Here is a 26,077-nt window from a genome sequence, read left to right as displayed (position 1 = left end):
GGTGGCATTTGTAATGCAGCTAAAATAAATGTATATAAATATATGACAAAGGTTTGGACTAGAAGTATTTTTTAATTGTGTCTAGTCATTGACTTTTATGTTTTCTATGTTTCTTTTAGTATTGCCCCTTGCAAAAGTAGATTACATTCCATCCACTAGTAATAAGAGTAATCATGCAGCACATTTTAATGATAGATGGACAGGGAGGTCCCTGTTGCCAGGGTAATCATAAGTAAAAACAAAAATTAAATAAAAGGGTTTTACTGACTGAAAAAAGCCTGCATGAACATGCAAGAATAGAAAGTCAGAAAGTTTCAGACAGAGCAGCTCCTTCAATTAGCCTGGCTATAAAAGCTAAGACCACAATATTGTCTAGGAGCAAACAGATCATCTGTCCTTCAAAAACTTTCTGTACACAGTGAAACATCCCTCAATAGAACATATACTATCAATTGAAATTGCATTATCCTAGTGTGCTAAAAGTGGGGAGCAATTTCACTTTGGATTGATTGTACTGGAAGGCAAGGCATCTCACCCACACTGCCAAAAACATAACTGAGAACAACTTATTTATCTAAAAGCAAGTTTTTTTTTTTTTTTTTTTGTTTATTTTTTTACATAGTAGAAGCATGAAAAAAAAGTTAATCACTTCAAACATAATTTTAATGTATTGACATGCATTCCCTTTCCTGGAAGCTGTCAATCACTTTTCAATTATATTCCTTCCCGGTATGAAAACTACTGCCCAGTTCCCCATTCCCCAAGTCTTCCTGTGAGGCTATGCATATGAAACTGTTGATTCAATTAAATATTGTACATGCTTTTCTGGAACAATGGAATCAAAGACTGGAAGTAGCTAATTTAGCTGTATCTCAATATTAGAGTAATAGTACATTCAAATCAATAGAGACAGACTATACCTAATTTTTCTTTTATTATCTCAGTGCCTATTAAGTACTGGCGCACACGGACAGATTAATTATTGCAGAGGAACATGCCACAGATCTGCAACACCCTCTACTGTACAAATGGCTGAAACGAAAATATATGAAAGTTGTGCAGTAGTTTCACTACTATATATTACAGACTTAAAACAATCCACGCACACATACAGTGCCTATAGAAAGTCTACACCCCCTTGAACTTTTTTTTCACATTTTGTTGTTGTGTCAGAGTTTCATACATTTATGTGGATTTTTTTTCCACTTATCTACACACCATTCTCCACGCTGTTGAGGGGAAAAAAGGTTTTTATTGAGAAAAAAATTATATATTGAAAATGCAAAACTGAAAGATCATAATTGGATAAGTCTCCACCCCCCTGAGTTAATACTTGGTGGAAGCACCTTTGGCAGCAATTACAGCTGTGAGTTTGTTGGGATAGGTCTCTACCAATTTTTCACACCTATATTTGGCAATATTTGACCATTCTTCTTTACAAAACTGTTCAAGCTTTGTCAAGTTCCTTGGGGAGCAATGATAGACAACAATCTTTAAGTCAGGCCACAAATTGTCTATTGGATTTAGGTAGGGGCTCTGACTGGGCCACTCAAGGACATTTACCTTTTTGTTCCTTAGCCATTTCAGTGTAGCTTTGGCTGTGTGCTTTGGGTCGTTGTCATGCAGAAAGGTAAACTTCCGTCCCAGTTTCAGCTTTCTTGCAGAGAGCAGCAGGTTTTCCTCAAGGACTTCTCTGTACTTTGCTCCATTCATTTTCCCTTCTATCCTGACAAGTGCCTCAGTCCTTGCCAACGAGAAACATCTCCATGACCGTAGGGATGGTGTTCTTTGGGTGATGTGCTTTGTTGGGTTTGAGCCAAACATAATGTTTTGCATTTAGGCCAAAAAGTTCGATTTTAGTTTCATCAGACCACAAAACTTTTTGCCACATGGCTACAGAATCTCCTGAATGTTTCTTTGCATGTTTCAAATGGAATTCAAGGTGGGCTTTCTTGAGTAATGGCTTCCTTCTTGCCACCCTACCATACAGGACAGATTTGTGGAGTGCTTGGGATATTGTTGTCACATGCACACTTTGACCAGTCTTGGCCATAAAAGCCTGTAGCTCTTGCAAAGTTGCTATTGGCCTCTTGGTAGCCTCTCTGGTCAATCTCCTTCTTGCTCGGTCATCCAGTTTGGAGGGACGGCCTGATCTAGGTACCATACACCTTCCACTTCTTAATTGTCTTGACCGTGCTCCAAGGAATATTCAAAGCCTTTGATATTTTTTTATAACCATCCCGATCTGTGCCTTTCAACACCTTTGTCCCAGAGTTCTTTTGAAAGCGGCTTGGTGCTCATGGTTGAGTCTTTGCTTTGAAATGCACTACCTAGCAGAGGGAACCTACAGGAACTGCTGAATTTATCCTAAAATCATGTGAATCGCTACAATTTAACATAGGGGGAGGCCACTTAACTTGGTGTGTGATTTTGAAGGCGATCGGTTACACCTGAACTAATTTAGGATTGCCATTACACTTATCCAACCAAGCTATTTCGCCTTTTATTTTTAATTTTCTAAAAATTTCAAGAATAGGTTTTTTACTTGGAAATTGTGGGGTATGATGTGTAGATAAATGAGATGAGATAAATCTCTATTTTAATTCCAGGCTATAAGGCAACAAGGTGAAAATTTTGAAAGGGGGTGTAATCACGCTCTCGCTCTCTCTCTCTAACCTTATCACAATTTCCTACAACATCAATGTTTGCAATTCTTTTTTGCAATGTTGACTTCACTATTTTTGGGAGTACTTTTCTACCAAGATTTCCGAATCTGTGACAAGGACAAAACTACTCTTGATCCAGACACAGAAACAGAAGGAGATACTATTTGAAAACATATTCATAGGGCCAATGAAAGATTGTTTATCACACTGCTGGGACAGTGAACAATTTCAAAATAAATGAAGTTTGAGAAATCTGCAAAACATAATACACAGGACAAGAGACACAAATAAATAAACTATTTATTTAGAAATCACTATTGCACACAACCAAACAAATACTTGATAGCCTTATATACTTTTTCTAAAATAAAAAAAATAGAATTTATAGAAATATAAAACAGATTCACTGAAGTGTGTTAAATTTGCACAATCGTTTTATCAATGTTATTAGTTTTTTGTAATACTCCAGGGACCCGTTATCCTCGCTTCAGTTTTACTCTTTCCAGAACAGAACACTTTGTTTCACAAAATAAAGACGTTTGTGGATAAATAACATAGCTTATTACAAATAACTTAAATATTATAACTTACATAGCAATTTAGTTTTAGCAAGATAGCCACCAGGGGTACTACTGGGAGGAGAATAGTTTAAATACATTAACTGAATCTGTACCTTGTAAACTAATGTAAAACAAAGCAATGTATTTAAATGTATTTAGTGTACAAGAGGAAAAAAAGTGTGGTAAGAGCTGGATTTCACCTAATATACAGGTGTAATATTTAAAATAAATCATTTATGCCTCACCCTTTTTAAATACAAGCAAAGTATTGCGTTTACAGCTCTGGTTAGCTTATTTTAGAGCTATGATTATGAACACTTGCAGATAGTAAAAAAAAAATAAAAATAAATAACAAATACAAATGCTGTTAGCTCTCGATTTCACAACAAACAAAAAGCCTTCATCTTTCAAATAATATAGTATGTACAATTCTAACACCACACACAGAACCTTGGGTTATGATGCTTTAGAATTGTTGGAAATGCTTTGGCTGTGTCACCATCACACACACACAGAGATTTGTGCCTGAATGAGGAGAAATCCAGGTTCAAGAACATCACAGTAGTGGTGGATGGTTCAGGCTCCGCTCAGGCTTTTAAAGTAACTTCTGGCTCAGGATTTCCCAGATCATTCTCTTTCTGAAGTAGGGCATGTGGCGCTATAGGAGAAAAAAAAACAAACAAAAACAAACAAACAAAAAAAATGGATCACAATGAGAACTGGTTCTCAATGGCTTTTCACCTGGTTAAATAACGTATCCCTTTCAGGACTAAGCATTTCAGTCTGATGCTCCCCCAGGACCATTTTTCTATTAAAAAAAACAAAAACAAAAAGGTGTCACTAAACAATCCTTTATTCCAGTAGCATCTTGGAAACTGTGTCCTTTTATTCAGAACACTCTGGTGAACATTATAAAGTACGTCAGTAACCATACAAACTTTTATTTTTTATTTTTCAAATGAAGTATTTATTATGTACTCTGCTTGGAGATATATTATATATATATATATATATATATATATATATATATATATATATATATATATATATATATATATATATATATATATATATATATATATAAAAAAAAAACACAAACAAACACACTATTCTATGACCCAAGGAACCTTACAATACTCCCTGAAAATTTTGTTGACAAATATTGATGTTTGGGCAAATCACAAGACATTGTTTTACCTGAGTGACTGCGATTACATAATACACGTTTATTCTCAGGGTCTTTATAAGCAATACTGGACACTACTCACACTACTGAAATAGAATCTGCTTATAGCCACTTGTTTCTTGAGATTTATAAATGTTGTAAAAACATATATTAAGATACATGAGACAGAATACATGTTCTAATATAATTCTAAGTCAAACACATCAGATTTACAGCGTTTCCCATTTTTATTAGCTCTAAACAAGTTCCTGTGATATTATGTTTATGCCTTTGTCTCAGCCGGGCTGCTATAAATTGTCTACTCCCTTTAGACGCTAAATTACCCTCTCAGTGATGTTATATGGGGGGGGGGGGGGGGGGGGGGGGAAAGAAGTGAATGTCAGTCACTCCCCTATCCATTGATATGCGTTTCAAGTATGTACCCACTTCAGTATGATCGATCAGTCTTGAAAGAGTTATAATTATGTAGCAGAATTTGTATATTTTTATATTTTTTTAATATAAATATAGTCCCTCCTCTACACCATTAGCTAGTTTCACAGACCGTGATTGTCAGTAATGTTATTTGTAATGTTATCAGTAATTCAGGTAAGGTAATCAGGGTTGGTGAAACTGACCGTACAGGTCGCACAGAATAAGGCCTAGTTGGTTCTGCCGCTGGTAAGATGGCAAAGTGTTTACATACCTGTGTAAAAGTCATAGGTTTGGCCCTTGTGATGTAATCTGCATATTTACATACAAAAACCCCACAGTCACTGCCATTCATCTGCTGAGGGATCTCCTAGGAGGAAAACATAAACACACAACTATATACATATATATATATACACACACACACACACACACACCATCTGGGAATGAACAGGAAGGATAAGAGTAGTGACAGACATCTAACCTTCAACTTGAATATTTCACACATACGTTTGACTTTGCGCTAGTCACAGTCCACTTTGAAACCTCCAGATCTTTGCTCTTCTTGCTCTTAAACTCTTCTTTTAAGTAAAGCCTAGAAAAAAAAAACACAAGACAGAGACCTTCTATTCGGCTCCCAAGTGGCGCATCCAGTAAAGGTGCTCTGCGCGAGTGCAGGATGCGCCCTATAGCCTGGACGTCCCCGTTTCAAGTCTGGGCTATTCCACAGCCGACAGTGGATGGGAGTTCCCAGGTGGCGGAGCTCAATTGGCTGAGTGTCACCGGGTTGGGGGGGATCTAGGTTGGCCAGGGTGTCCTTGGCTCACTGCGCACCAGCGACCCATGTAGTCTGGCCGGGCGCCTGTGGGCTTGCCTGTTAGCTGCCCGGGAGCTGCGTTGTCCTCCAATGCTGTAGCTCCTGGGCGGCTGCATGGTGAATCCGCAGTGTGTAAAGAAGCGGTCGGCTGACGGCACATGCTTTGGAGGACAGCGTGCGCTCGTCTTCACCGCTCCCGAGTCAGCGCAGCCATTTTCAAAATTGGGAGAAAATAAAAATAATTGGCAACGACTAAATTTAAAAAAAAAAAAACAATAGAGTACAGCACCATCAGTAAAAGCACATGTCCGTTTTTAGTTCTTGTTTCATCCAGGACTGCAAAGCCACATTCCTTCTACTTGTTCCGTACCATAATTATTTCTCCAAGCATCAATGAAAAGAAAAATAATTGTCCAACCCAACTTATTCTATTTGAAACCAAAGACAGATTTAACTCGGACCTCCAAACAGTAAAACGCTTATGCAAAAGCCTCCTGCAACATCTAGTATCCAAAAGGAATAATTTTTCAACTTTTCAGATATATTTTCTGATCGTTATAGATACAACTTGTACAGCAATGTCCAACAGATGAACGCTTGGTTAGATAAATACTATTCAGTCGGAACAGAGGTTAACACAGAGAAAAGAAAATAAAGATATACCACTTCAACTAGAACTTACAATAAAATCCGACAAACACCTTCATTTCTTTGGCCCATCGAGTCGTAGTATTTCACTGTCTTTGCTCCGAAATCTATTACCTAATATTTAAAAATGAAAAAAGGAGGATACATTAAAAAAGCAAATATCAGCAAATAGCTTTCTATGGCGGGAGTCAAAAATATTTGTATGCATAAATAGAATTTGTACTTGTAATTACAGGTACAAATCAAAAAAAGTTAAGAGTACAACTCGCAAAATTACGACTTGGATAGAGCATGAAATCACAGTCAAATACATCACAGAGGTCACAGGACAGACTGTTGATTGGGGGAACAACTGAGGAGTATTTAACAGAGCATGCGTCCAGCACCAGGCTGTCAAGGGGTTGGGATAGCCAGTGATCAAGATCCTAATTTCTACATCCTTGATATCGGGTAGATTGCAGTAATGTTTGATTTGAAAATATTGGAAGAAATATAAAAAAAAAAAAAAAAAAAAAAAAAAACTTAATTCTACATTGACATTCATAGATCAAATATAAAGCTTAAGAGAATAATAAATAAACGTGACGTTGTGTGTGACTAACAAAGGTGAGTTTCAGCGCAAAAAAAAAAAAAGGAGTAGTCCACATGCCGTGTAATATTTTTATTTTGACATTATATGTAATAGCAGAAATGTTATTATGAACAACGTAAAGCAGCAGAATGATTATAATAGGTGAACTGTATTTATTTTATTTGTATATTTTATATATTGTATAAGAGAATCACAATTTAAAGCCCATGCTTTACAATAGCAACTCTAGTTCTGTTGAAATACTTGTTCAATTGAATCTAAACCGACCGTAATGTACATGGCCTTGGAGCATCCATGGATGCAGATAATGCCTTGTGTCTGTCTGTAGCTTCCTGGGGATGCAGTAACGAGCTGGCGATCTACCAGGCTCCACCTGTCCCGCGTCGGTTCATCATAATCCATATAATCCATTCATAACTACTATTGCACTATAATTAAGTGACAATGATTTTGTGTACTTTTAGACTACTGTATTAAAATGTTCAGACAACTGAGCTAAATACAATACTGATTTTTTTTTAGATGTCAATTTGCAACTTTTTAAAATGAAACAGTTGTTATTAATTTACATAGACATACAATGTATGTTTTTTAATAAGACACTTAAATAATTAAGGCATAAACAATATAGCATATATATATATATATATATATATATATATATATATATATATATATATATATATATATACACACACACACACACACACACACACACGTATATATATAAGCCTAATTAATAGTAGGCCTAAGCCTAATTGTAGTGACTGAAATATTAAATTATGATAATAATCAATTAAAAATATACCTAATTAAGCTAATAGACCTAATTAACCCTCTATGAAAAAAGTTGAACTAAGTGCCGCCAATCTCGTTCACACTCAACTGCTGCCTATCCCATCCCTGACAACCAAGCCAAAGATCAAACCACACCCGACTTGTGTGCTCATGAATATTCATGAGAGCTGGCAATTTTGGACAGCACTTCGGCAAAAAGAGCCCTTGTCAGGCCAAGTGAAAACCTCGATCGTAGAAATAATATGTATGTGTTAAGGAGGGGTGTCTCTAAACAAATCCAGGTGAATTTTTTTCTCAATAAAAACTTTTTTCCCCCTTAACAGTGTGGAGTATGGTGTGTAGATAAATGGAAAAAAAAAAAAAAAAAAAAAAAAATCCTCATTTAAATGAATGAAACTCTGAGGCACTGACACAACAAAATGTGAAACAAGTTCAAGGGGGTGTAGACTTTCTATAGGCACTGTATATATGAACTTACTGCTAAACACCAATGTACTCCCTGATGCACAGGCACCAGGATGAGATCCTTCTCAAATAAATCCATGCCCTTGGTCCAGCGCCTCACAGCCTGGTATCCTCCGGCACGCAGCTTCGGGATGAAGAAGGTGCTGAAAGCGTACACTCGCCGGCATCCTTCCCGCTCACTGCGGGCCATCAGGAGGTTCAAGTAGAAATTGATGACCTGCAAGAACACAAATATCACTCTTTTCGAAAATGAAAAATCTGCTTTCCTTTTGTACTTCAGCTTAAAGTACAATTTTGATGTTGTTTACGTAGTTAAGCACAACATGAGATTGGTTTTTAATTCGTATTAAGCTTTTAAAAAAACCCCCACCAACTTTTTTATTTATTTATCATGGAGTATGTCTTGAAGATCAAAATGTGTTCACAATAAGACCACCACAGTCTACCCTTATTGTGCTGTACCTCATCGTTGAGCCAGCTGTGATGAGTCAAGGTGCTGAGGTCTCTGCGGGTTATCCTCAATTTGAAAGAGCTACTGAGGACCTCGTCAGGGTTTCTGTGACCCACCGCTTTGTGGATTGCCTGCTCCATTTCCTTATTGAAACACACAGCAATAAAACTCTGGTTATTGTAGCACCTTCAGAACCAGCAGCAAGTACCACCCATACTCCTTTTATATTAATGCCAGTATTTTATACTGTTACCAGTGTGAAAAGCAGGGAGTACCATTTGACATCAATTAAAATGTAACTCTGCTAGGCCTACTTGTAGGACACCATGCATATCTGCTTCAATTTCACCTAAAATAAGTTATTGAAATTAAAAAAGGAGGACCTACATTACAATTGAACTTTACCTGAGTTAGTGGAGGGAATTCTTCAGCTACTTGAACAGTCTTTGCTGGAGCTGGTTGTTTGTGGGTGATTGGTACTCTAGCTGAAACAGTGGGCTCACTGTCACCCAGATTCAAGCCAGCTGCAACATCTTTAGACAGGTCCACATCTAGAGTCTGCTTCTGTTAATGCAGCACCATTACACAAAGTTACAAATAGACAATGGCTATAGAAAGTGCCTGCATTTCACCACTGAAAACAAAGTCACCGTACAGAGTTGTCTTTTTCTGTTAAAGCAGGGCTGTACAAATCACAATCCTGGAGAAGAATCAAGAAAGGTTTTGCTTTTTTAGAAAGATGATTACTGGACGTAAAAGCATAGATTTCGACTCAGTAAATAACAACAGATTACACTGTGAAACAGTTTTTTTTTTTTTTTTTTTGCTTTTGTGACCAGGACAATGATATTTCAAAATACCAGTATTTCCAGTGGGAAAATGGGCAAATGTGTCTTTTTGTTCATATAAAAAGTCAGAAAAAAAACAACATATGAATCCAAATTAACATGTATTTATACTAAAGTAATACAAAAATGACTACAAAAGATTTAGAAGTGAGTAGTTTTTCGAGATTTACGATTATACTGTATTGTATTTATAAAAGCAAAGTTTGTGGGGAATAATAGCCATTTTCTATACTTTTGAGGCACAAGCAATTAGGAAATAACACTTACTACCCAGGAACAAAATTTGTGTTACATAGTGTTATTTTCTAAAATATCAACCCACCGCACACAGACACAGGCATAAACAAACCCTCCTTCCACTGTTGAGGTCAATTCCTATTCCCGTTCAATCAACACAAATCCCCAACCCTGCCTCTTACCTCTTTGGAGGCAGGTTTCCCTCGATCAGGTTTGAGGATTGATGATGACAATGCAGTGGTGGGAAGCCTCTCGCCGAGTCTTCCCATACCATCTCCTGCCTGTTGCCCACACAAACAAAATGTAAAAAAAGTTCAAATAAACAAAAACACGGTTGCAAAAAAAACAGATCTTTTCTTTCTCGCAAGTTTATCGGTAGCTTTATGTACAAGGTCTGGTTTTGTACTTTTAGGTCAGGTCACATCACCAAAAGTATTAGTTTTTTACTGTATTATGCATTTCTCTGTATTTAAAGTATTATGGATTTTCTTGTTGTTACTGCATCTTGTAAAGCGCTTTGTGATAAAGGCGCTATATAAAATAAAGATTGATTGATTCATGCTGGTACCAGACATGCTCAATGTAATAACTGAGCCAGCATTAAGGTGCAAGGAGTGATCTCTGACTTAAAATCAGTCAGATTGCTGGATGCTAGTAAACTCATTTTATTTTACAGTATACTGTATGTGCGTTTCTTAAAATTGTAGCTAACAAAATAATTATGAATCTTACCTGTTTTGTGCTTCCATTAGCAAAAAGGTGAAGTTTTGAAAGAAATACATGTTATACCACACATGTATTTTCATTTTAAAACATGATAGCTGGTGCTACTTTAGGTTAAAGGAAGCTCTCAGTTTCTATGTCTTTTGGTCAGGTTCTCTGACTGCACTTGCATGTCCTGGGTGATTTCACCTCAGCAATGTTTTCTGGGTCAAAGCATGTTACTGGATGAAAGCATGTCAGTCAAATAGGGGAAGTAGCCGATTGGCTATCGACAGGAAAAAAAGTCAGTGAAGGGTTGGGGACAATTTTACCCTCCTGGTGAAATGACACGTATGGTTTTGCAAACCAATTTCTTTAACCAAAAGAAGTACCAGATATTTTTATTTTGGTTTTTTTTGGTCTAAAGTTGCAATAAATTCTTACCATATTTGGTTTGTTTTCTGCGGCTTGCTTGCACAAATTAAGAATGTGTGAATCAATCTTTCTGTGAATAGAAATAGAGACTCCTGTTTTTGAGAATCATAAGTAGCTTCCACTTATTAGAAAGCATGCTTACATTCACTCTACATATTGGCCTTTTTGTGAACAAAGCAAGCATCCCTGTAACAGCAACCAAATAAAACACACATAATGGTCTCTTATCAGGAAATAAAAGTCACACATGCAAGGTGTACATATAGCAACGCAAAGACTATTTCAAGTGCCAGAGATGAGTGGATAAACGTGTGGCAAACGACGCTTAAAATAAAAACAAAACACACACACAAAGGTGCATCATACATGTGTGATTGCATTTGGCTGTAATCCAATAAACACTAAATACATTTTAGACAAATAGTTTTAACCTTTCAGGTACTGTGTTTTTTTTTTTTTTTACACAATTAGGATTGCCCTCTGTATGTGCGTATACTGGTTTAATAGAGGACACTCAAACTTGACAAACTCAATGTGTTGAAGGATGTGGTCTTTATCACCCATAACACAAAAAAGCACACAACAGCAATATGATAGCACATCTCCCAAGCAGTTTCTATAAACCCTGCAAACAAAGTCTCAAACGGTTCCTTGAATAAGGAAGAAAGAGTGACTGAATCCTTACTAAAATATAAAAGCATTTCCTCACAAGAATACTTAATGAGACACAGAACACCTTACCGATCCTGACTTTGTCTTGAAAAACTACCATCCCCCCATACTGAAGCACGGTAGTTTGCTGCAACAAAATAAAATCCATGTTACATTTAGTAAGGCTGTAAATCTACATTTTCAATTACAAAAACATAGTATTGATATTCACCTATATATTTTACGTTTATTTCAAATTCTATATTTATTTTCAGTTATTAATTACTGTGATTTACAATGCATCATGATAACCTTAAGTGATGAGAAAATGAAGAAAAAAAAATCAATCCAGGATCTTCATTTAACTGTACATATTCACTTAACGGATTAGGAAAACACTTTGTAAAAGGACTTGTATTTTTGTTTACTGTTTAAACCTTAACAGCCTTAATTTCGGTTGACTATTGGCTGGTATCACACATCCTTATTCACGCCAAGTAGAGAACTACAATCACTGATCAATCTGCACGCACTGTTTCAGTCCAATGGAACAACCAGAACTTAAAAATACTCAAATTCAGGAGGTAAATAAACAGAAACCAAATCAAAACAGTGTTCCATCACACCATGCATGAGGAGACTTTTGTCTAAGTGAACATGCCTCTGTCAAACTGATGTCACAGAACTAGTGTCAATAAACTGTACAAAGTCAGATGGGGCTTTACCTCGCATTGGCAAAACTGCTGATGACGAGCAACAGGCTGCATTTCTGTCGACTGGCCTGAAATTGTTGGACTGACAAGAAGCTGAAGATCTACCGACACAAAGAGACAGACAGGGAGAGAAGCTAAAGTATACATTCCAACATGAGATAGTAAACATGAACCACAAAACCCGGGTACGTGCTCAAGTTGCCCGCCACACCTCCGTTTCCATGTTTTCAAATTACTCGAGTTGGCTCCCAGTTCAGACGGGAGCCCGAATGCTCTGGACCGATTTCACTCCTCGGCCTGGCCTGAATTTTAAAGTCTGAATTGGTGCTGGGAGGAAATGACATCACTAAATGTCAATCAAAAATGTTGTAGGGGGCGGGAACATATTGTATAACGGGACATTTTGGCTACCATTAAATTCGGCAGATTTGCTACCCTGGGGGATTGAATTGAATTGTCGTTTTTCACTTCTCACAATCACAAACAAAAATGCAATGCAGTTTTGCATTTATACTTTAAATTCCAAAAAGATTAAAATGTTTACTTAATGAAATCTGTCCACTAAAAACAGTATCTCATTTAAAGTAACTTGTTACACTAGCATCTACAATGTCACTGCAGCAACTTGAACAACAAAAAAGGCCTTCTAATCAGTTAGACTAGCAAACACTGGTAAAATCAGCTCCTTTTAATATGGTGCGAACTAATTTATTTATGTTTTACTCATGGACTCTGAGATACCTGCACGGTGGGTGTCTTTAGTAATATCTACAGCGTATCGACACTAACACTCAATCATTTTGTTACAGACTGGCAAACAATTTTGTCTGTTACTTAAATAAACCCAGGGGGAAGGGGGGGGACGGGGGATGAGGACAGCACACACACCCAAAGATACTTAACATAAAAAAGAACAGTCCTGCTGCAGTAACAGGCGCAGTTTACACTGCCTCTGGGTTTTTGATCGCATCAGATCAATTCCAGATTTTTTAAATCTTTGATGGAAATGTCGGTCTACTTTTAATGGTTTTCAAGCAAATTGGCTACATCACTGCCATTCTCAAATCCACTTTGACACCAGACACATTATTTCCCTTGTCCCTTGCTTCTTTCCCCGTTCTGCACACCAGTCTGCCAGAGATATCTGTACTGCACGAAACAATGCGAAAGAATATCTATGTGGATTTATCTTAGAAATCATTGACAATTTGACTGTAATACCATCTGCAGCGAATGCACGTCTTGACCTCTAACTCGCAAACTCCTGCCCAACTCACGTTGAAAACCAGAAAACCACAGAAACGCCTCCTTTTCACCAACTCGAGTTGTTGTGCTGGAAGAATTCAGACCAATTCAAACACACTCGAGTCGACTTGAGTTGGCTGTCCATGGAAACGAGGTATTCGAGAAGCAGCAAGAACTATTACTGCCACAGCACCATTCTCAAAACAATATTGTTAAAAATACTTCTTGGTCTCTTAGGAAAAAAAACCCAATCATAAAATATTTGGACTAGCCTAACCATAACCAAGGATACGTAACCAAAATAACAAAAACAATCTGCCAGGCTTCGCCATCATGGGGGTCTATTTATTTATGAATTTTTTTAAATTGTATGGTAATAAGGCAATCATAAAAACCACCCTTAGCAGAAAACATCTGCAGGATTACTATAGAGTTAGAGGGGCCGTTCAGATATTTAAAAAAGACCCACTGTGTTTAACACCATTTCCTACTCTTTGAGCCATACTTACATGGACTGCTTTGGTCTGTTAAACAGCACCTGCTTGCCAGTTTTCCAGTAATCTTCAGATACCAGCTCCAGTAGACGTCTGTATTGTTCTCTACCACTCTCCTGCAGACTCTGAAAGACAGACCATAACCAATCACCTGCCTCTGCCAGTCCCCTGGGTATCTAAAGCAGGAATCCAACAGGCACTCTTTCACAGAACCCTTCTGTCAGCTCAGGAGTCCTTCATCGGAACCTCAAGAGTATCTAATCACCAATTACATGGCATTGCTATCATTTGGTAGGACAAATATAAAGTTAATATCCCCACATATTTTTTAGACTTTTTTTGCTAAAAAAGAAAAAGTTGATTTTAGTGCAGAAAAAAAAAAAAAGGTATGGTTAATTTAGGTTTTGAACTGGTAATCCCTACATTTTCTTTATGTTGTAAAGTGTACATATATATTACACACACATGGTCAATTATGAGGACACCAGGGCTTGAGATTAACTTTGGCTAGTGGATAGAAAAATCCACCGGCCACACAGACATTTTACCGGCCAACAGCGTTTTTGTGGGGCGACGACGACAAAAGAAAATTAACATTCATGAGCAGTCTGCCTCATGAATGAAGATATAGCTTCCGAAATGTGTTGGGCACAGACTGCATGCATATACTAGCTCCTCTTCTATGACACCGCTATCGGTTGAACCATCTGACATCACTGACAGGAACTTTGCCCCTTTTATGTTCTCTTGCAGCTGCCTTCCTTCTACCTCAGCAATGTGCTTGTTTGTCATTCCTAGATTTAGCCCGGTCTGTTCATCAACCCAATACTATTAAAAAATAATTTAAATTAAAAATAAATAAATGCTATGTTCCATTGTCACACTTTCTGACCGAGGATCTGCTAAACATTAACTTACTGTGTTTTCTCAAGCTTTAAAACAAGTCAGTTCAAGATACAACGGATTCCAGTAAATAGTAAATTCACCAAAATTAACTTAAATACCAAATAAGAGTTTACTTTATTTAACGTGATTGCATTAGTTTATTAGCACTCATTTGAATCCCCTTTTCAGAGTTTGTAGCTCGCAAAATATAATTATTATGTTTATTATTATTACTATTATAGAAAATATTGGACGGGCTACGCTAGATTTAAAAAAAAAAATCTTCTAGCACAGTCATAATAATAAAATAATAAAATTAAAACTTTACCAGTTACACTTTGTGAGGTTAAAATAGTTGATTGCAGTTGTACCCGTATGTTCTCCTTTTTCATCTGATCTTCACATTCAGCTCTATGGACTGCATAAACACAGAGGAGCTTCTCGACAAACAACCGCTCATCCATTTTGGCGTTGTAATAACCATTGCGACGAGGTCAAAGTTCAGTTGATTTGAACAACTGCAGTTTGAGCAGGGCGACTGCCGTTAGAAAGTATAAACTGCACGGCGACACGACAGCGATGCTCGCAGGTCGCCTTGCTCTCAAATGCAGTTGAACGATGGAATATAAACCGGTCTTAACACTTTGAATGCCACACTGTTTTCCCGTACAGTGTTGTCTTTCACCAACATTCTGCGTGATTTAGTAATATGTCCCCTACTTGCAGGCTATGAAATGGTTGGTTGTAAATGCATTTTATTATTTGATTGGAAAACTGGGTAATCCATCCAATATAGGTAAATGTGAAATAATTTCCTAATAAATAAACACTGTCTTCAGCAGAGGATAGTTTTTTAAAACTATGTAATATACTATGTATTTGTTTTTTAAATTAATCTTTGTTTTTTTTAATTAACAAAACATCAACAATAAATTTTAACAATGCTGTTAATTTATATAGGGAGACCATAGATGCATATTTAAAAGTGTTCACTGTACAACCCAAAAACTAAATGTTGTAGAGACCTGTATTACAATATAATTCATAGTTCATTCAATACAAATACATTAATGAATAAAATTACTGGTTTATCTAACAATTACATATCTGAGTCTTTAATTGGCCTTACATTTTTTGGTTTTCAACACAAAAGGTTCCACACACTGAGAAATGGGGGTGTTACAGACTGGACAGTGTGAGCTTGTCAGTAGCCTAATATTCATTCACAAGCCTGATCATTATTTTCTGCAGTTACCCCCAAAAAATGTACAACATGGGAACAGTGAGTCAAATGCTTGCTAAACTTTAGTTTATTTTTTTGTTATAAAATATAATAAAATAGAATGAGTGTAAATTACAGATCGGAAAGGTTCTAACAGAAAGTGTGGCATAAATAATAAGAACACTGTACCTAAAAATATGTAAATAGATGCGTTTAAGCCATACAAATATAATGCAACAATTCAAGAAAACCCTAGAGTTTGTTTATGTCTTCATTTGGTAGATATGTAGAACAAATATGATTACACTTCTATACAATACAGTTTTTTTAGTTAGTTTTTCCCATTCTCCTACCTCATCTCTTCCTATCTCTAACTAAACTGTCCTGAGGATCACAACTTTCAGGGACTATCTTGGTCGGCAAATAAAAAACCAGAAGCCTGCATTGCAGTGTATTTTTTTTGCCATTCTAAAATTAAATAAACAAGTTCAGCATTTTCAGCAACTTTTTCTGAACTGTTTTTGCTGTTCTGTGGTAGCATTTTTATTTGTAAAAAAAAAATTGTAAATCAAATCAGAAAACATGTAAAACATTACTTCAACAAATTCAGCAGTAAGCTGTTTTTTTTTTTTTTTTTTTTAAAGCAGTATTTACAAGTTCTCATTAACAGTGATTTACATCTAAAGAATGACGGATGACATTTATGCTATCCTATTAACAGAAGCGATTTATAAAAATCTTTTTATATTTAAATTAAGTAAATATCAGAAACTAACCCTTAAAACGAGAGAGATGCTAACAGACTGTCTGGAAAACTAGCCCTACCACTTCACAGCGCAAGCACCACCTTCGCGGTTTTGTTTGGTTGTCAGCAACATCACTTTCATATGTGACTGCTTAAAAAATAAATACAAAACACAGCATACACTAAATAATAGACCAATCGAAAGCAGAACTTTCAAGTTTCTTGTTGTTTTAGCCAACAGCTTTTGTTTATTAAAGGTACAGTGGTCTGTCGCAAATTCACACCCCTGGCATTCAAAGTGTTAAGGGTACAAAAACCATACTCTCCACTGTGGCGTATGAGTACGTGAAATTTACCCACCACAGACCAAATTTTAGACATTTAATATGGAATTGAACTCAGCAGCAAATTGAGTGTTGGTTAGGAAACAATTAGCCTTGGACTTTCGAACAATCAGTCTGTCTCCTTTTACAGGTTTTCCTCTTTCTGCCTTGGTAACTTTTGTTTGCATAGCTATCAGGCTCCCCGTTTAAAAGAACCAGCAGCTGGTGGCTCGTCCCAGAATTTCACATGGCTCTCGTCTCAAATCATTCAGGTTCTGAAAGCTGTCTGCAGCCTTCCGATAGAGAGGAATGTACACTCCGTTACAAGCGGTAACAGTTTCATGGGAGTAACTGAGGTAAACTTCCAGGAAAACATATCCACCGTTATACTATCTTTTTAAATGGATAATAAACTTTTGCATAAGGTTTTCCTTAGTTTTCTTTTCTTGGCAGGATTTCAAACAAGCGAGAGATTGTCAAAATGTTGCGTTGTGCCTATGTAAACAAAACCAATGAAAACCCAAATTGTATTAAAAGGGATTTTAAACCAAAAATGTTTTATTATGATGTCAAAGTGGAAATGATCATTAAGTCAGATATGGTGACAGCAACAGAAATCTGTCATATTTTGAAGATCTCCTCTCACCTCCTCTGCTGCCAGGCAGCGCCTCCTTTGGGTGTGGCTGGCTGTGTTTGCTGTAGACTGTGCTGCACAGCCCTGGGGGAGTCGAGAGGGCAGGAGGCCCTGGTGAAGGCAGTTCCGCAGATTCCTGCTTTGCATCTTCACTGAGTAACTCTCTGCACTGGTCACACTGCAGAACAAAACAGGTTGTTCCTTGATCATTTTCTATCGTTAAAATGGTTGTATACGCCTCAGAAAATTTGCATTTGCGCTTGCTTCAAAGAGAGTCATTGCATTCTAACTGAGTTTATTTTTATTATGCCCAGAGAACTGTTAAAAGTATATTTTCATCATAAACGTAACATGTTAGCAAACACAAACGTTGCACACCCTGTGAATCTGAAAAACAAATCAACTTTAGCAAAACATAGTAAAGCTTGATGGTTACTTTAAGCTAGTAAAGCATTTTGTAAGGTGTACTATTCTTGGGAGTGAATACAGTACTTTTAATTTGTCTGCACTTCAGTTAACTGGCCAACACAGCAATGTGTTTTCAATGCTGACATTTTCACTGACTATTGGGCTTTTTAAGTCTGATTATTGCTTTAGTGTCTCGGTGCCATGGATTCTTATGCATATTAAAAGGGTCTATATGAAAGCACCAGCCTAAAGTTGAAAAAGAGCTGTTCTTTTTTACTATAGATACATAATTTTCATAAAGACCTGGTGCATCGATGCATTGTTTTTTCAGAACACAAAAGAAGCGTGTAAATAATAAGTACATATACACCCACCCCTCGTTATATTGCCCGTTGCTATACTGTGGATTCGGATCGATCCTGAAGTTTGCTCCCCATTTTTACTGTCTAACTGCGTATGCCTTAGCTGCAGTATACATAGGCACTTACAATTACTGTTAGTTTTATTTCGCACATCATAAACAAAAAATATACAAAACAATTAAAAACAAAGCATTACTATTGTATTGTTATCATAGACACACGTATTTCACAATAACACAAAGCAAATTAAATATCTACCTGCTGAAGTGGCTTTTACTTTAGCCAACATGGTGCTCACATGTAGCACTAGCAAAAGCCACAAGGCAGTGATGTCAGTTCCCTAGCAACAAGCCTCCTATGTTGTTGGGAATTGATTATTTCAATACAGCAGGTCTGTGCATTTGAGAAAGAAGAGGAAGACTCATGAAATTAATTGGAGACTGAAGTTGATGAGAAGCAATTACCCTCTGCTGTACGAATTAAAATGGTGTGCTGCTTTTTATACAAAAAATGAGAAAAAGCAGGTTGCATTGAGGATTTATACTGGACCCTTACGCATCCGATAAAACGAGGGAGTGGTTGTACAGTATTTATTAGCCTACTTGTTTTTCTATGGGTCTCTCGCTATATCGCGGTCCACAATATATAGCGGATTTATTTTGGACCCTCACACCCGCGATAGAGTGGGTGGTGTATTTTCATCAAATCTAATGATCACAAAAAGTTAAATGTTTCTCCAGTTGAACTTAAAACTACACATTTCTAATTATTTATGTCTAGTCACATTGTCGACGAGGTTCCCCACAAAAAGTTAATAAAACATTACAAATATTACTGTCTGACCTTAAGATGTCTTGACAGCAACTGGATTAGAGGAAAAAAAAAAAAAAAAAAAAAAAAACCCACAAAACTCCAACGGGGAACACAAGAATAACTCTTTACAAATCCAATGTAACAAAGTCTGTACTCTCTCCACAGCTTACTTTCTGTTTTATTCAGAAATATTATGGCATCCACATTGTCCGGTTTCAAAGAAGAATAGAGTTTGTTCACAAGCATCTCTGCTTTGCTGAACACATGCTCGCTCGGGACCGATGTTGCAGGGATACTTAACATGCTCTTTGCCAAGGCTGCTAGGTAGGGAAAGCGTGTCTGGTTATTTTTTCATCAAATCAATAACTGGCCATTTTAATTCAAGGCGGCGTTCAAACATAAAATAAACTTTGTTCCACCTTGTTTGTATGTCCTGTATTAACTTAAGTGGTGCCTTTTCTGTGTTCAGCATTTCTATTTGTTTTCTATTAAAAACACTTGTTGCCATCTCACTCTTTTTAAAATGTGCAACCAGTCTCCTTGTTGCTGCCACTAACGTATCGACTTGTCGTACATCATTCAAGCTTTTCTGAATGCAGAGATTTATATTGTGTCATGCACACTTGCAACGCTACCAAAAAGTAACAGCACACCCGCTTGCAGAAAGCAAAGACATTGCTCTACACGTTGGCCGTATTTTTATGAACACAAGCTATTACTTTTGTAGCCACTTCAAACTATGTGTTTAGCTGATTAATTGCATCTGCAAAATTCACAGCCATGTGTCTCTCATGTAATTTTCGTGTCGTAATACTTTTGACTCAAGTTCAGTTTTGCTTAATGTAATGGCAGGTGACTGTTAAACGCTTCTTGTGCCATGCTTGTCCACACATCGGTAGTGATAGACATTGAATTACACTCCTGACTTAAATCCTGTGAAAGCATTTACTTTGCACGTTCATGGTCCAGTGTAATGAATTTGGAGATTGTGTTTCCACAGGGCATTCCATAGCCCGGAGCAAGATTCCCAATCAGATTTTTAAACACAGCTCCCTCTACTATACTAACAGGTCTGACATCTTGTGTGACAACATCCACTATTAGGCCTGTTATTTATTTTGCTCCGATGCTTTTTGGATCAACTTTCTTTCCAAAATAAGCAGTCACTGAAGGTGTTGTTTAGTTTTTTTTTTTACTTGTGCTCCCGCTGTTGTATTTTGTGTGGTGCTGTTTTACTAAATGATCCCGCAGTTTGGCGGTATTGCCACAGAAGCTCATTAAAACTCAGCAAACCGTGCATTTCACCTTTAAATTTTATTATTTTGTAAAAAAACAAAAAATAAAAACAAAAAACCTTCCAAACATCTGACAGCATTATTTAAAATTAAATTAACAATTTAACTAGCAAAATCTGATTCTGAAATGCATGGAAGCTTACCTCTAGCCTTTTCCCTAGATTTTTTTTTTTTGTCCTGCTTACAATGACAATATAGTAGTGCGCGGGGAGGGTTTTTTTATTATTATTTAAAAGGAACCAAATGAAAGTCAAGGAATATGACTGTAGATTTACATTTTGCCAGTCCTCTTATAAAATGGTAATATTAATGCGTTTTTGGGGGGGGGGGGGGGGGGGGGGGGGGGGGGGGGTTAACCATCGATGGTTATTTTATCCATCAATCGTTATTCCAACGATTCGATGCATTGTCCCAGCCGTAAAGTAAAGGTATATATAGTAATGGCAGGTTCCCACCTCGGTTTTGTGAACGACGGCACAGCCTTGGATCGATAAACCAGCCAGGTCTTTTCTGAACGGCCGCAACCTCCTTCTGTTGGATTTTCTGGGAACAGAATCAGCACACAACTCAAACCCAATATCACTTTTCAACCAAGTCATTAGAAGTTTAATAGCTTAATCTTACCCAGTTTTAACTCTGTTCTGCTTAAACACTTCTCTGGGCTGAGTCTCTGAATTTCACCAACCCCAAACAATGGCTTTGGGACAACCTTTGGAATAAATGAATAAAAAAAAAAAAGGGTGGTCACGTGTATTCATGGGAATGACTACCATAATGGACGATTAAGTTCAAAAGTATATTTTACAATTACTTCATAGTGGTAGACTGCATTCAGAAGTTTGGGGAACTATTTTAGGACTCATTTAACTTTGCTGACTGCTTTGAAGATAACGTATGGGCCCGATATCTCAGAGTTTTCAGCAGGTCCCAGGTAATTGAAGTAATAAAAATCTCTTAGACATTGTGTTGTAATTGCAACTGGGCAAGTGGATTTGTCCAGTAAATGTTTCTGGTTTCGAACAATCTGTGAACCAACCTGGTCATCCCAGTCCACACCCTGGGAGTCGCTGTTGGGTGCAGTCAGAGGACTGTGAAACCTGAAGAAGCCTGTGACTCCTGTCATCCTCCTTTTCACAACACTGACAATGCCATCTAGGGAGACCGAGAGGTAATACCGTTACATTCCAGCTTGCGCAATATTATAAATCAGGTATCAAAAATCAACCACACAGTTAACGTACAAAATTATTAATGTGCAAAAATAATCTGGTGGCCAATATCGCATAAATGTAATCTAAACGTTTAGTTTTACACCTTAAAACTTGACACACCTACAGCAACACGTATTCATTCATTGGTAGCTACATCAAAGGGGCTGCAGTAGCCTCCTTTCTTCCCAACCTCTTTGTTGCAGAAGCACAACAAATTAAATCTACCTTTAATAATTTTAAAAGGAGCATACCCAGTCGTGGTCTTTTAATTTGTATCCATTCCGTGTCATCAAATGGTGAACGGATGCTGCAGAGAGACAGCGCTAGAGTACAGTATATTACAGCAGATTACACCAAGGCCAAATCCAATGCAGTTATATGTACCGTTAGGTTCCTGATGAGATTATTAGTTTGTTTTAATTTTAAAAAAGAAAGCCCATCGTTAACTGGACACGACTTATTGATTGACACTGGACAACAGCCACTAACTGGGCTCTATTCACTGATTGGTAGACACGAGCACCCGGGGCGGGTTTAGTATTGCAGTACGGTCAGGCGAGTCAAATTTGAACTACATTTTAAAACGACTGCCCAAAATAAATCAGAAAGTGCTACAATTATTACTGCAGCGGATCATGTAAAATAATTTGGAAGCTAATTATAAACAAAGTAGTTGTATGAGCAGAAATACACTAAAAGCACAGCACGACAAATAGATAAATAAACAAACTGAATGTCATTATTTTCAGACACTGGATATATTGTTCAGCTACACACCTATCCCAAACTCCGCGTTGTCTGCCAATTCCAACTGATGCAGAGAGAGCTGTGTCTAAATACATAATGATATTTACACCTCAGACAGGAATGAAGAAAAACAGCGTTTCAGAACAGTTTTGGAGTTACTGTTGCATACAATCACGTTTAAAATCATGATTTATTTATTTATTTATTTTTTTTTAATTTTTAATAATAACAAACGCAAGAGCGATCCTCTGGATTTCAGTGTCGTTTTCTTTTTTGCGTTTCTACTGTTAGTCACGTGCTTGTTAACTTCAGGCTTTAAATGTTTATATTTTGCAGTTTTTAACTACATGTTAATGCTTTGTTACACAATCGGGAAGTTTAATATTTAAATAGCTGAAACCGTTAAATTTAAGAAAATGTACCGTGAATTTGGTAGGGCCCTAATAACAAAAACTTTTACTACACATTTCCCAGCAGGGAAATATGAATTTAGGTGAAGGCCTTACATAACACAGCCAGGGGGAGAAATAATAATTAATAAATAAATAAATAACTATATCTTTAATTTCAAATAAAGCATTTTCAGCAGTAACATATTTTTGATATATATATATATATATAATATATATATATATATATATCAAAAATATGTTACTGCTGAAAATGCTTTATTTGTGACAATAGGATAAATTAGCTATTTTACTGCAGTAGATATTTACCGCATAAACTAAGTTAAAACACATAAAACGCATGACTAATGAAAGTTATCGCTGTTATGTGTATTCCCCAATAACTGTAAAAACATATGTAGCGATTTTTTTATATATATATACTATATCTAATATATATATCTATATATAATATATACTATTATTCTACTAAATATATATATGTATATATATATATATATATATATATATATATATATATATATATATATATAATATATATATACATATATATATATTATATATATATATATACATATATATATATATACCATATATCCACATATTATACACAATATATATATACATATATATATATATATATATATATATATATATATATATATATATATATATATATATATATATATATATATCGGTATAAATCCCTGGGTTTTAGGGACCCAAGGATACGCCGCCGATACACCGCAATTTTGTCAGTGTTAATGTTGTTAGTTCTCAATTTTGTCTCCTCCGACCCACTGCACACCGACCTCTGGTAATTTCTCTTAGCCGGGCTGACTTTGCTTGTCTGCGGGCGATGCGAAGAGGAGCCCGCTACAGAGCTGTGCTGTTCTCCGGCCGCAGACTGCCTCCGCACCGGTTGCCCAGAACTGGGGACAAAGAATGAACCGAGATTGTTAACGATCCATTCATACATCACAAAGAGCCAAGGAAAAGCTGTGTTAAATAGTCCACCATAATCTATCATTGTTAAAAACACAAACGCACGCCACAAGAAGACATATTGAAATGATTGCACAGTGGCTGCAGCCTGAGAAACATTCTGATTGGTGGCATTTCAAAGGTAGATATGTGGCTGAGTAACTGAGTGGACAGCTGGCATCCCAGTGTTTGATTTGTGTTATTTACTTAAGTGTGTCTCTGCAGACGGGTATGGAAGGCCACCCAGGTAAAAAAACTCGTTTTGTGCGCGTTTCAAATATTTATTTCACGTTCTCATTTGTCTTTAGTAGGTGTTATAATCCAAATACTACCACGTGGCCCCAGTGGTTAAAGTAAAGAGGCTTGTAACCAGGAGGTTTGCGGTTCAAATCCTGGCTCATTCACTAATTCATTGTGTGCCTCTGGGTAAGTCACCTAACCTCCATGTGCTCCCTGTTTTGGGTGAGACGTTATTGTAAGTGACTCTGCAGCTGATTCAAGTCAAAAATAACCATCAAGGCATGGGACATTGCCGCCAAGCAGTAGGGATTGGCTGAAGACAAAACCTATCTTTCACACATCCTAGTCTCAATAAATTGCCTTGGATAAAGGGGTTTGCTAAATAAACAAATATAATATACAATCGTTTTGCCAATCAGATCGCTGAAAATGAAACGAGAACCAATTTTAAAGAAAGTAGCAGTGTAATAAATTATCCAATTAGAAGTCGTTTCACATCTATCATTCCCCTCCAATTCGTGGCGGTATACGGACTTGGCATTGAGTGTTCAGTCTAGCAAAAGATGAATAGACCCAGATCGTACGAGACGAGCATCAGCCTGTGGTTTCAAAGCCATAGAAATTGCTTTTAGTGGTAATCCCACTGTAACTAATGTCATTTTAAACGTATTGCAGCGTGCACAGCGGAAAACAGCAGCAGGGCTGGTAGGTGATTTAATCACATACGCAGGCATGCACCGACTCCTTTATCCAGCGCTATGCTTTCGTGCGAGAGGTACCGGGTTCGCGCCCGCCTTCCCTCTATGTGTGGATTGCCTCGTCCTGTGTGATGCGCCTGTCAGCTTTAACCAAGTTCGCTACAGTATTATAGCGTTTTAATTAAATTATACCAAATCACGTTTTTATTTACAGTGGAGGGAAAACATATATTTTCATTATAACCATTTGGGCAATACATTATATGTTCCCTTCATTGTAAATATAAACGTGATTTGGGGGCAGTAATAAATGGCACAAACTACAAAACGGTAGGCAAGCCTGTGTAGTAAAAATAAATCACTCATGTGCCGATATCTGCTACCATGTAAATGCAGTTATTGTATGTTTAATGTTCGGAGGCTACCTCTAATCAAGTTGAGAGCGTATTTCACTGTTGTGTCAGCGAAACCAGTCCTACAAAGAGCGCAAGAGAAAGTACACTCTCAACTTGATCAAGGGAGCCACCGACCACTCAGCAGTAATACAGTACCGGCAAGAAATTAAAGCTACTTTCACCTCTGAGTAACACATAATCAACCCAAATTAAATAACAGTCCAAGAACTGCTGCTACTACCTTCATGTTTACCCTTTTTCTGAATCGATTGAATTGGTTCTCCTGATTTTTTTTTTTTTTTGTAATTTTGTTAGACCTGTACTGGTCTGTTTTCTTCAACAGGAACGTAAAAAAAAGAGTGTAGGCTATAGGGACGCCGACGTCAACTACTGACGTTTTTAAAATGGCATATCTATGGTCACATACATTTATGAATAGCAACTGTATATGGACATTATAGCTGCAAAATATATTTTCTGTGTATTTTATATGTGTTTATTTTTGTTATGGCTGCTGCTGCTGTTTCATCATACATTTTGGTTCTTCTCATTATTGTAGTGTAGCAGCTTTTGAGTGAAGGAGGAGACTGGAAACAGGTCATCGAAATCAATGGTGCTCTTTTATTGAGTACACAGTAAACAAACTTGTAGGCCTCCTTATATAGTCCTGACCTACCAAATTGCTACATTTATGTAAATACAGTCCCCAACAGTTTATCCAGTCATGCAGCAGTTCAGGATGCCCCATGGTCCAATAAGTAGTCCTTAGCCCATGGCCGCGGCAGA

At 36.9% G+C, this 26,077-nt stretch overlaps 1 protein-coding gene across 1 annotated transcript; it reads right to left on the bottom strand.

The window, feature by feature from the left end:
• Positions 1-2,948: 2,948 nt before the first annotated feature.
• Positions 2,949-24,018, bottom strand: LOC121322611 (sentrin-specific protease 2-like). Its single transcript, XM_041262776.1, has 18 exons — positions 23,787-24,018; positions 22,069-22,124; positions 21,643-21,758; positions 21,231-21,315; positions 21,062-21,149; positions 17,741-17,906; positions 13,935-14,044; positions 12,193-12,281; positions 11,558-11,615; positions 10,826-10,886; positions 9,862-9,960; positions 9,000-9,158; positions 8,606-8,737; positions 8,157-8,360; positions 6,323-6,402; positions 5,334-5,418; positions 5,098-5,193; positions 2,949-3,884 (listed from the first exon to the last, which is right to left on the bottom strand). Exons 1-18 carry the CDS (start codon positions 24,002-24,004, stop codon positions 3,822-3,824), a joined length of 1,965 nt encoding a protein of 654 aa, XP_041118710.1. The 5' UTR covers positions 24,005-24,018; the 3' UTR covers positions 2,949-3,821.
• Between the last annotated feature and the right edge of the window lie 2,059 nt (positions 24,019-26,077).

Source organism: Polyodon spathula, chromosome 11 (genome assembly GCF_017654505.1).
Source record: "Polyodon spathula isolate WHYD16114869_AA chromosome 11, ASM1765450v1, whole genome shotgun sequence".
Lineage (NCBI taxonomy): Eukaryota > Metazoa > Chordata > Actinopteri > Acipenseriformes > Polyodontidae > Polyodon > Polyodon spathula.
This window is presented reverse-complemented; position numbering and strand designations above follow the sequence as displayed.

Excerpts from the sequence above, each read along its gene's own strand:
- LOC121322611 (XM_041262776.1), bottom strand. The coding sequence starts at position 24,004 with ATGATAGATTATGGTGGACTATTTAACACAGCTTTTCCTTGGCTCTTT. Across the intron at positions 22,125-23,786 it reads GCTAAGAGAAATTACCAGAG|CATCCGTTCACCATTTGATG; the intron begins GTCGGTGTGCAG and ends GTCTCTCTGCAG. Across the intron at positions 3,885-5,097 it reads AACCTATGACTTTTACACAG|CGCCACATGCCCTACTTCAG; the intron begins GTATGTAAACAC and ends TTTCTCCTATAG.